The following is a 12,210-nucleotide window of genomic DNA, read 5'->3' as shown; positions in this document are numbered from 1 at the left end:
TATACACCCTGTAATATACATCATAGAAAAATTCATATTAGTTAATAGAAAATAATAATTCCATAATATTTTGGATTTATAATCTAAGGCAGTCATTCTCAAATTTTATTATAATTCATCCAAATCACTGGTAGAACTTGTTAAAACAATTTGCAAGCCCTTACCTATGGAGTTTATGATGTTACTTGGCATTTATAACAAGTTACAAGATAATGCTGATAGTCCTGGTCTATGACCTTATTTTTAAAATTCTTATCTATTGCACATATAAAAAAGCACTGAGCAAAAGAGGAATGAAACCAATAATCTTTGTTTCTCAGGTAAGTGTTAATATATTATAGATACTGTGAACTTTTCATTTCCATTAATAAAGTCTTGGATTAAAATAATAGGCAGGCAAAAATTTCACAAATGTTTAGTATAAACCATGGGAGAAAATACTTGTCATCATAACATCTATGTTTCTCTACAGAGATTGAATGGCAAATGGCCAAGAAATAGAAGAGCAGCATATATTAAAAGTCTGAGAGGAGGGCTGCTGAATTTATATTGCTTCTCTTGCCTGCATTTATAGCATCCTTGTTCACTAAAATGCCCTATATCCATAGGCAGTGTTATTACTTTCATATTCTTTCATCACCAAAATACCATTGGTTACTCATAATTATTTATATTATAGTGTTAATTTATCTTGAAATACATTAATGTACTTTTGCATCTTTGTTTATAGAATCTGTCTCACAGTTGGTCAGAGATATTCATCTATCTTATTAAGGATTGGCAATGAAGGTCAAGTAGATTCTTAGAGCTTGAATGCAAATGAAAGATTTGACATTCAGTTCTTTTATTTACAAATCAGGATTTTTTTGAGTCTCTAACAGTACTATGTATTGGACATAGTTCTGAACAAAATATTTTTTTTCATTTGTTAGACTCACTATCATAGTACTAGTTCAAACTGGCTTAGGCTCCTTTTGACTTGCAATAGTGCCAGTAGTTTCTTTTTTTTAAAATTTAATTTAATTTTTTAAATTTTTTTATTGGTTGTTCAAAACATTACAAAGCTCTTGACATATCATATTTCATACATTAGATTCAAGTGTGTTCTGCACTCCCATTTTTACCCCAAATATAGATTGCAGAATCACATCGGTTACACATCCACATTTTTACATAATGCCATATTAGTAACTGTTGTATTCTGCTACCTTTCCTATCTTTTACTATCCTCCCTCCCCTCCCCTCCCAGCTCTTGTACAATTGGGGCCCTCTTTTAAAATAATAATGGATTCATGGTTTTAGAAGGTATCATGAATGTAAAGAAGCCTGGAGTTGAAGCTTTATTTACTTGGCAGTGAATTTACATTTACATCTTCCCAAATGCCATCTTGAATTAGAGATGTGATGCTGAAAATTTAAGTATTTATCAAAAGAACAGAATTACCTTAACAAAACGGTAGTGGTTTAAAACAAAAAAAGGCAAAGATATATGAAGATGAAAGTTTTCATTTCCTCTCTATTCCTCTATACATAATCTAGGTGAGAGAATGAGAGATATTATATCAGTTATAGAAAAATAGCCCAACTGGAATTATGTAAATCATTTTTAACTTCACTGCCTCATCATTGGGACAGTCAATCTCACTAATTTATGAGCATCTTAAGAGCAGGAATCACATCTAATTCATCTGGTGTCTTTAAAGCCCAGAGTCAAAATGAGGTCAATGTCCACTAAATTTCTTTCTTTCTTTCTTTCTTTTGTTTTTAAGGTACATCTTCTTTTAATAAGAGCATTATAGTCATCCATAGTAGTTTGGTTCATTTTGACAAAATCATACATGCATGGAATTTAGTTCACTCCATTTCAGTCCCCATTCTTCACCCCCAAAGGCCAAGATCAAAGTTTCACCAGGTTTTATTTTCTTCAGAGAGCAGTCTGCTTACCTTGCCAAGGACCTCTTCTTACTGTATCCTCAAATATTCTTTCCTTTGTGTACATATGAATCTAGTGTTTCTGTGTGTTCAAACTTCATCTTACTATTAGGACATCAACCATATTGGTTGACGAATGTAAAAAGAAATCACTGTAATGATTTCTTTTTACATTCGTCACTTCTTTAAAGAACCTAACTTAAGTAGGAGGTGCTGGAGTTTATGGTTTTAACATGAATTTTGGGGGACAGACAACTACAATACCATATATGTTGTATTATAAAAATATTATGTAATCAGACATTATATTTTATAATAGATTTCATGAGTATATTTGTAATAATCTTCTTATTTTTCTTGTAATTTGTGCCTTTATGGACTAAGTTGTGCCCCATTCCAAATTCACATGTGGAACCCCTAACCCCCAATATGACTGCATTTGGAGATAAGACTTTTAAAGAAGTTATTAAGGTTAGACTCTGTCATAAGTTTGGGGTGCTAATCTGGTAAGAATGGTATCTTTATAAGAGGAAGAAGAAAGTCTTTCTCTCAAAACTCTTATGTAAAGACACATTGAAAAGGTGGCCATCTATAAAGAAAATAAATTTCTGTTTTAGCTACTCTGCCTATTGTATTTTGTTAGGGAAGACCACAACAAAGATTAATATTCTTTGATATAATTTTGCTTATTTGTGATTAATAATTTTATAACATGATTCATTTTAATTAGAAAAAATAAATTTTATTTATAATTTGCATATTTTAAAACTAAAACAGAAGCATAGTATGAATAAAATGTGTCCCATATTCAAACTATAAAGTAAGACATTATAAGAATATAAAATTACTATAACTTATTTTTTAATTCCATTGAGTTTTCAAATAAATAATCCATTCACCAAAAATAAATACATTTAGAAAAAGCAACTCACATCCCTTATAGATAACTTTAATTCCACTTGTGGTTTTTATTTTTATTATCTTTAAAAACTTCATACCCTTTCTTCTAATGTATAAACATTATGTAATATTATTTAATATAATTGAATCAAAGAATGAATATATTTCAAGCAACAATCTAATACGTGATTCTGCAAGAGTACACTGAACTGAGCTAAAAGAACATGGTTTTTTAATCAAGTAGATGCAAGCTTTATATTCTAGGTCTTTTGTGCCAATGTGACCCTGTACAAGGTCAAAATCTGTAAATTCAAGAATAATAATTCCCAAAGTTATATGATTAATAAAACAGTTATAAGTAGTCAAATACACATTACATGACATGGTATATTATAACTATTGTTGATTTAAATGCAATGCAGTATGCTCTAAGGTTTTATTCTTATATTATTCCAATATAATTAGTCATTAGTGATATTTTGAGAACTGTCTAGAGGTGATATCATTGTTGCTAAAATAGTTTTTTATTAAAAAATACTTTTCTATTAGAAATGAATATCCTATTGACATGAAAATGTCAAAGAACCAGTATTTATCAAATATTTCCTCACATTAAATAGATATGATGGGAGAAACTTTGTTGAAATTCTTATGTTTAAAATATAAAGCATACAAATTTTCTTTTGATTTTTCATTTCCTACTTTTGATCCTTAAAGATTGATCAAATGAGGTAAGCTCAGTAATTCAATCAGGTAAAAATTTAGATGCATTAATTTCTGCAAGGTATTTGTGTGGTTAAAATCTAATGAAATGTAAAACAGGAGCAAAAGAAGTTTTAAATACTCATGTAAATCCTTATGATATGTATGTTTTTGAAATTAAACAATTTTGTGATAGCATTATTATACTTTATGGTACTTATGAATATTGTGTTATTTAGTTGTATTCTTCTTGGCATATCTGCCAGTAGTGTTGACATTAACAGGAGTTGTTTCTGTTTTGACATTTTATGATGTGAAGATGCAAGCATGGAAGAATGATTTTGGCATTAAAGCTAAGCCATTCAGATTTATTTGTTCTTTATCAGCAAATACATGCCTATAAGGTTATGTTGAGTGTGATAAAATTACTTAACATTTAGAAAGCGGCAGTATGGTTAATAAAATGGGGTCATTAATTCAAGATATGTGTATGTGCTTTATGCTGGAAATAAATGTATTAAAATTCAAAATAGTCATAAATGCTATTAGCTTTCCAATTAAATTTGATGACATAGTGGGTGAGGACTTTTACACGAGTTAAATATCACTTTATGCAATATATAGAAATTAATTCTTAAAGATTTTTAGAATTTTTTTACAAAGCTAATTTTTGAAGATTAAGCTTTGAATTTATAACTCATGGCATGTGAATTTATTTTGAACACTGTAAATGTGGAAATACATTAGAAAAACCTAGTGTGTAAAAGCGTAACAGAATAAATTATTAATGACAATTCTCTAGTAAAAGCTACCTACCAGATATAAAACCTACTGAAAAACGTAAAGATAATACTGTCTTATGGATTCATGAAAGCAGGCCTTGAGATAGATTCAGAATAAAAAAAAAGAAAAAGAAAGCAAGTATTGATTATATTTTTCACCCTGAACTTTTACCAAGGTCTACTTTCTGCTACACACTATATAAATACTCAAATGAATGACATATGGCCCCCTTCTCAAGAAACTTCTGTTTAATGGTTCCCTCATCATTTTCCTTAAGCTCTCAACAGCATTTGATAGAAGTAATCACTTTCTTCTGAAATCCTGTCTTGGGTGCTGGAATGTTCTCAGTGATTGAGCATTTGCCTAGCATGTGCTAGGCTCTGGGTTTCATCCCCACCACCACACACTGCACGCACACACACACACACAGACAAAACAATAAAACAACAATGAAAGCAACAACCCTCATGTGAAATCCTGTCTTGGCTTTGGTTATAAGAAAGTATTCAGTTTCTTCATATGTTTCTGAGTGGTCTGCCTTTGTTGCACTGTACAGGATTTCCAACTAATAGGGACATTACCTCATTGCATTCTTATGTAGGCTTTAGGTTGATAGTACCTGCTGAGGAACAGTGTTATATTAAAATAAAATTTTGTGTACTACTCTAATAACTCAAACATAATGATCATTTGTACATGAGGATAGGAATTGTGTGACAATCAAAGAGAAAGGATGATTGATTTCCAAACAAAGGAGCATCGAGTAGGCAGTAGATTTCCTCCACTAGCTTAGACTGACCCAGTGCCACATCACACTGAACAGCTGCAGAACTCTGCCCCCTGCTTCTATGCCAACAGAAGTTTCCTTCTTAACATCTCTCATCTCTTTCATCTCTCTATCTTCAGGATTTGAGTTTTCAGCATCATCTTTAAGCCTCTTTTCTCCTTTTTCTTTTCCTCGATTTTCAGTAATCAACTGTAAAGTACTGAATGTGCCTCCTGAATTAAGCACTATAGAGGTTCTTCTCTGTTAAATCCATTATTGATGAGTGGAGGTGTATGTTCAATAAATGAGTTGGATCTAAACTCCCAAATCTTTTTTTGGAAACACTTTTCACAAAACTGTACTGGGTTTCTGTAGTGGCTCTGGTGATTATAGACATTAATATGAAGAGTTAACATAAAATTATCTTTAAAACTTTAGAGTACAAAAGTATATATACATATATAAATCTTAATGTAGTAAGTTGTATACATATATGCATTCATTATTTTAACTGTATTATATAACATATTTACTGCTTCAGATATACATCACACATTTGCATAATAAAAGATTTCCCAATATTTGCATACTCCTTTTGGAGAAAAAATAGGTTATGGATTACTTTATATTTGGAGTTTTCTATATTCAGACCTGTGTTCTGATAGCCATTCAATAAATACTAGATGACTAATGATCTATTACTAGCTTTGTGGTAGTCAAAATTTTTTCAGATTTTTAAAAAAATTCTGTAATGTTACAATGACAGTAAAAAGGTTACTGCACTGACTACAAGGACCAAGTCATATGACTCTTAATGTTTGGTTAGCTTATATGCATAGACAATCTGATTATAGTTACTTTGTAAGTTCTTACTCATTAATCAGTTTCTTTAAAGGAAACATCATTTCATTATTAAGGGAAGTTTTAAAAATTAATAATACAAATTTTAAATTTGAAAATTAATTCAACAAATATAAAAAGTATGACATTAGAATAATTTAACTGAAAGTCAGTACAAATGTGTATTATAATATCATAATTTGGGTTTTCTTTTATAATCTTAGTGCTCAGGGAGGATGTATTTCTCATGTACTGCCAGAATTTCTGCTTGAACCCCAAGATTATAAGAAGTGGCTTGAAATATCAGTAAGAGAATATAATTTCTAGAACCAATCTATATGTGTTATTAAATGTATGGATATTTGGATTTTTTTAAAGATTTCATTTTAGAGTTCAGATTTTTATGTATAAAATATACTAAGGTTTAAGCTTCTTTAGACAGATGATATTTTGTATGTCTCTACATTGATCTAAAAATATGTGATTCCTATGCTAGATATTCCTAGATAGCTTTTCATTGCTTTGGAGGGGGATTTATAAAGGAAAAATGGTGTGAACTTATGTAATTTGTGTTCTTAAAATAAAATTTTAGAATGTATACATTCCAAAGAAAAAGTTTCAAATGACAATTTTACCACCACTTGTTACTTCCTTTCTTCTGAAACAGGGGAGAATAGAGAGAAGTTAAGCAATAAATGCATAGTTTTCTTAAAGTAGACAATTCACTTGATGAAAACCTATATAGAAAGGGAATTGATTTTGAGGATTTTGAAGGCTTTTAGGTAAATGTGCTTTAGTTGTGTCACTGTCACTATGCTTACAATATGACATGAGAAGAAAAGCAGGTACCTGTTGTTTAGCACCATGCTGAGTTCCTCTAGCTAATCCAAAGGGTGTGGCTTCATCTGATCTCAGGTTTCAGGAGAATTTTGCATCTTGTTCTGCTACTTCTACTACAGAGTGAGCTAATAAATGCATTGGGTGAATAAATCTATCACCTAAACAAGGGACTGTATGCTCTGGAAAGTTACCTGTGTTGATAGTTTCTAATATTGGTACATGGGAAATTAGAGCTCTTGATGAATATATAAAAAGGGCAAGAAAATTTGCTGTTAAAAAAATGTTGAGTAGTTAAAATTTTAGATGTATATTGCCTTGCATTTTAATTCATCTTGTAACATTTTGTTTCCTAAAGTCTTCCAGTAATAGCACACCTTTGAGTTCCTGTGCATCTAAGGAAAAGTGTTCTGTTATTATAGATATGGATAAGTTTGAGGACTGGAGTAAACGGGCATGGACAGATGTATTTCTTCAAATATACAAGGTAATACTTCCACTCTTATTTGCTGCTCTTTTTCAGTTAATTCACATGACTAGTGTTAAATAGTGTTATTTAAAGTGTAAGTAATGCTGTTATAAAAGATTTAAAAATACAGTGGCTTAAGTAAGATAGTTTTTTTTTTCTTCTGTATAAATATTGAGAAATGAGTGATTTGGAGCTAGGAGTTTTCCTTCCATCCCCACTGCTAGGTTTTCATCTATGGGTCTAATTTCTCAGAACAAAGAGTAGGTAAAGGAGTAATAGAGGGCAGGGAGATACCTTTAAAGGATGTCACCTGAAAAATGTGTCATTTCCCTTTTCACATACTGTTGTGAATTTAGTCATATCAACATGGGTATCTTCAAGGAAAGTTGAGAAATATAATCTCTGGAATGGGCAGCTACAAGCATATTCTGGTATTAACTAGAAGACCTAAATAGACAGTACTGAAAATTATATTTTATGCCTTTATACACAGTACACCATGAAGTTTTTCTGGAGTGATACTTATTAGGATTCACACAGCTGAAGCCAAGTCCAGTTTTAATGAGATTCTCAAAATTTACTTCTAGCAAAATTACATTTATAGATAGATGAACATACATTAAATTATGCCTTCCAACTCTGATTTAGTCAGCTTTTTCACTGCTGTGACTAAAACATCTGCCTAGAACAATCTTAGGATGAAACGCTTATTTGGTGGCTCATGGTTTCAGAGGTCTCAATCTACAGACAGCAGGTTCCATTCTTTCCCACTCATAGAAGGAGCAAACCTAAAGCCAAAGAGTGGCAAATTCACTACTTTTTGGGAAAATTAAACATAATGTTGGCTTATGAATTTTATTTACTTATTCATTCACACAATCATTTGTATATTTAATTTGTTTAATCCATCTTTCCCAATCAATTATCTATGTGGATTTAGATATCAGGCATCACTTGTAAATGCAGAATTTAATAGAATGTCAGGTACATAATATATTCTCAACAAATATTTTTGAATGAATTTATTCAACAACTATTGTGGCCGAGGCTCTATACCAGGCTCAGGGAATATATGAGTAAAATTGATATGATCTGTCTTCTCAAAGAGTTTAAGCCTTGGAGGAGGTTATAAGCAACTAAATGAATAATTAGAAGGAAATGAACAAATGCTAAGACAGGGAAAGACAAAGAAACTACAAATGAGTTCACATAGAGAGGAGCATAAATTTGAGGGCATTGAACTCTTAAATATGACTAGGAATTTGCTAAGCAAGGTGAGACAAACTTGGAGAGAGGTAATATAATTTGTGTGAAGGGAGTGGTAATGGCACTTAGTAAAGCAAGGTAGGGCAAACTTTATTTGGAACCGGTAGGATATGTACAGGGACCACTGCAGTGTGATTTTCTAATAGCAAAGAAAGATTGGGCTCAATTCTGAGTACAGCATGGGAAAGTGGAAATTCATAGTAAAAGAACAAGATGGAGTCAGCTAGTAGATAAAGACTATGAGGAATGACAAAATCATAGAATTTGCAGGGAAATGGATGGCACTAGAGCAGATTATGCTTAGTGAAGCTAGTCAATCCCTAAAAAACAAATACCAAATGTCTTCTTTGATATAATGAGAGCAACTATGAACAGAGCAAGGAGGAAGAGCAGGAAGAAAAGACTAACATTTAACAGAGTCATGAGATGGGAGGGAAAGGGAGAGAAAAGGGAAATTGCATAGAAATGAAGGGAGACCCTCATTGCTATACAAAATTACATATAAGAGGTTGTGAGGGGAATGGGAAAATAAACAAGGAGAGTAATGAATTACAGTCGATGGGGTAGAGAGAAAAGAAGGGAGGGGAGGGGAGAGGGGATAGTAGGGGATAGGAAAGGTAGCAAAATACAACAATTACTAATTGGGCATTATGTAAAATTGTGGATGTATAACCGACGTGATTCTGCAATCTGCATTTGGGGTAAAATTGGGAGTTCATAACCCACTTCAATCTAATGTATGAAATATGATATGTCAAGAGCTTTGTAATGTTGTGAACAACCAATAAAAAAAATAAAAAATTAACAGGATTCTTGCTTAAAACAGGCCAGGGTGATTAAACATCTCCTGGGGAATGGTGAAAGATTCAGAACCAAGTCAGATGTCAACAGTGATCAGACATTGAAGGTGGGAGATCAGTCCTAAGCGGATTTAGCAGGGGAGTTAGTAAAACTGGATTTTACCAGATAGTCACAAATTGCCTAAAAGAAAGTTCAGGAGCTTGACTAAAGTTTGCTCAGAGAAAGAATTTTTGCTACTACATAAGCCAATCTAAGGAATCTGGACTTTTTAGATATTATGCTGAGATTGTACAGAACTATTGAAGGGTTGTAAACACAAGGGTGACATGATAAGCTTTGCTTTCTAGAGATATCACTGTGGTACAATATGGAAACTGTTGGGGGATGTGTTTCAGCATCAGGTGCTATGACCCAAATGGGAATTCTGGTGGTAGTAGGAATGATGAGGCAATGGCAACTTTAATGAATATTACAAATAAAACTCAATAGAGTCTTCTGAATGGCTAGATCTTCAGAATTGATGGAATCAGAGAAGTCAAAAATAACTGTGGAATTCTTGCTTGGATACTGAGAGGAGTTCAAATCTAGTCCCTGAAATACAAGACAAGAAAAAAGAACCGGATTTGGGAGGGGAGGCAGAAGGTGTGACAGGGCAAGAAGACATGGTAAATTAATTTTGTTCCTGTTGTGTTTGAAGAGCCCTGCATAATTATCAGAGTGGCATATTCATTAGTCTGGAGAGATCTGGTGGCAACACAAATTTGGGATTTTTCATTCATCCTATGGTAAAGTTATAGGAATGAATAAAACTATCTGCAGAGCTGTATTTCTCCATAAATTGTGTCTAAAGCATGGGTAACTCCAGACACTAGATTAAATTAGAAATGAATTGGTGATTTCACATGAAAAAAGAAAACAATGTTGTTTAGATACGTTTCACAGGTTAGAAATGAAAGGTTCTGATTTTCACAAGTCCTCTTAGGTTCTGACTATCATATTCCTTGAACTCGTGCATGTATACTAGGACTACATTTTTCATTTCTTCTTATCTAATAGTTAGAAACAGGATATAGGTTATTTTGCCCAATTTGATTGTGTGTCATTTATTACTTCTGTGTGTTAAACCTGCATTTTGAATTATAGCTATTTTCCTGCATGATATTCCCAAGTCACAAAAAAGTATTGGTGGCTAAATATTGGATTACTGAAACATACGAAAGTGAACTAACAGAACCAACAGAAACACTTAAAGTCAGAATGTTGTTCTAAATGTTAATATAAATAAGGATCTCAAATGAATATTAAGGATGACTCTATATGTGCTAAAAGATATGAATGTGATGTGTTTACAGAAGACTGAAAAAAAAAGATCAGAAACAAATATCTGAATAATTTTTATCAATTCATTTATTCATTTGTTTCCAGTGCATTTTCTGTTATAAGGTCTTTTTTAAAAATAGTAGCATGATTCTATCAAATATTTTGGTATTTTCAGACAAAGAGTAGTAGTCTTTCTGACTAAACCTTTTTCTCAAATTGATTCAAAATTTGTATAATATAATATTGGAATATTTGTTGCTGAAGGTGGACAAGATGACAAATCTACAGTCATTATCCAGAATTGCATTTGCATTTCCTAGGTACCTAGTACAGTGATAACCACATGACTCATTTTTATTTTTTTTAGTTTTTAATAGTTTTTCTTCATTCTCTTGGCATGTGACTGTTGTCTCTCTTGCTTTTTATTGCTGATATCAATGTGCCTACTTATAGTAGTTCATTTTCCTATTTTGTTTTGTTGTGGTCTAAGAAACTAGATATGCAGACTTATTAAACTTTTCTATAAAATAAAAGCAAATAGACTCTGACTTCAAGTACACAAATATTTATAAATTAAGAAGGAAATTAGGGCTGGGGATGTGGCTCAAGTGGTAGCGCACTCGCCTGGCATGCGTGCGGCTCGGGTTCGATCCTCAGCACCACATACAAACAAAGATGTTGTGTTCACTGAAAATTAAAAATAAGTATTAAAATTCATTCTCTCTCTCTCTCTCTCTCTCTCTCTCTCTCTCTCTCTCTCTCTCTCTCTTTCTCTCTCTCCCTTTAAAAAAAAAAGAAGGAAGTTAACTTTGATACCAAGGATTATAGCTCAGAGTATTTACATATGCAAGAACCATGGTTTTGAATTATGTATTTTCAGTCTTGCCTCAATGAGGATTTGTTCATATAGTTGAGATTTGAATAGAGGAGTTTTTCCTGCATGTGCTTTGGTTTTCATCTTTATTGTAACACAGTAATAGTCCATATTACATATGACATTTTAAAATCTACTTTGTCCAGCCATATCTGAACATGCCAATGTCCTTTAAATCTTCAAGAAAATTTCCCTCTTATGGGCACAAAAACTATGGGAAAATTCAGTCTAATGCTGATTAGTTACTAGTTTCTAAATTGTCTTTCCCATAGACAAATATATGCTAGGAATATTACCTTTTGCATCATCAGTTGCGTAGGCCTACTCTGCTTCACCAGCCATATGGTCTTAGGTTTGTTTGGTTAATCAAATGTAGGATATATTGTAGACTTCATATTGTGACACATTAACTTAGCTTAAGAAAGTACACAAGATAGGTAAATAAATGCACAGCAACAACAATGCAGGGTTCTTGTGGCTCAGGGCATAGCTTAAGTGTTGCACTCACTCTACACCCAAGACTGAAATGTTCACAAAAGTTAGGGCCTAGTGGGCCTGGGTCATTTCAATGTAGGAAAACATTTAAATGTGAAGACCTTTCTATTTTCTAGTATGGCAGCATCCTCATTATTTAATTCAATATCTTGACCCTGAGTTATGAGTTCTTGATCCTGTATATGATCCTCATCTGGACCCTCAATTAACTTGAATCTCCTATAA

General features: G+C 32.3%; 1 protein-coding gene across 1 annotated transcript in view; it reads left to right on the top strand.

Moving 5' to 3' along the window:
• Cfap47 (cilia and flagella associated protein 47) overlaps positions 1 to 12,210 on the top strand; it is a 408,435-nt gene that overhangs the window by 156,818 nt on the left and 239,407 nt on the right. The window contains exons 31-32 of the mRNA XM_021725557.3: positions 6,148 to 6,229; positions 7,119 to 7,247. Of these exons, the coding sequence (XP_021581232.3) occupies positions 6,148 to 6,229; positions 7,119 to 7,247 (211 nt within the window). The remainder of the gene's footprint in view (positions 1 to 6,147; positions 6,230 to 7,118; positions 7,248 to 12,210) is intronic.

The sequence above is a fragment of the Ictidomys tridecemlineatus genome, chromosome X, assembly GCF_052094955.1.
Source record: "Ictidomys tridecemlineatus isolate mIctTri1 chromosome X, mIctTri1.hap1, whole genome shotgun sequence".
In the NCBI taxonomy this organism is placed as follows: domain Eukaryota; kingdom Metazoa; phylum Chordata; class Mammalia; order Rodentia; family Sciuridae; genus Ictidomys; species Ictidomys tridecemlineatus.
This window is presented reverse-complemented; position numbering and strand designations above follow the sequence as displayed.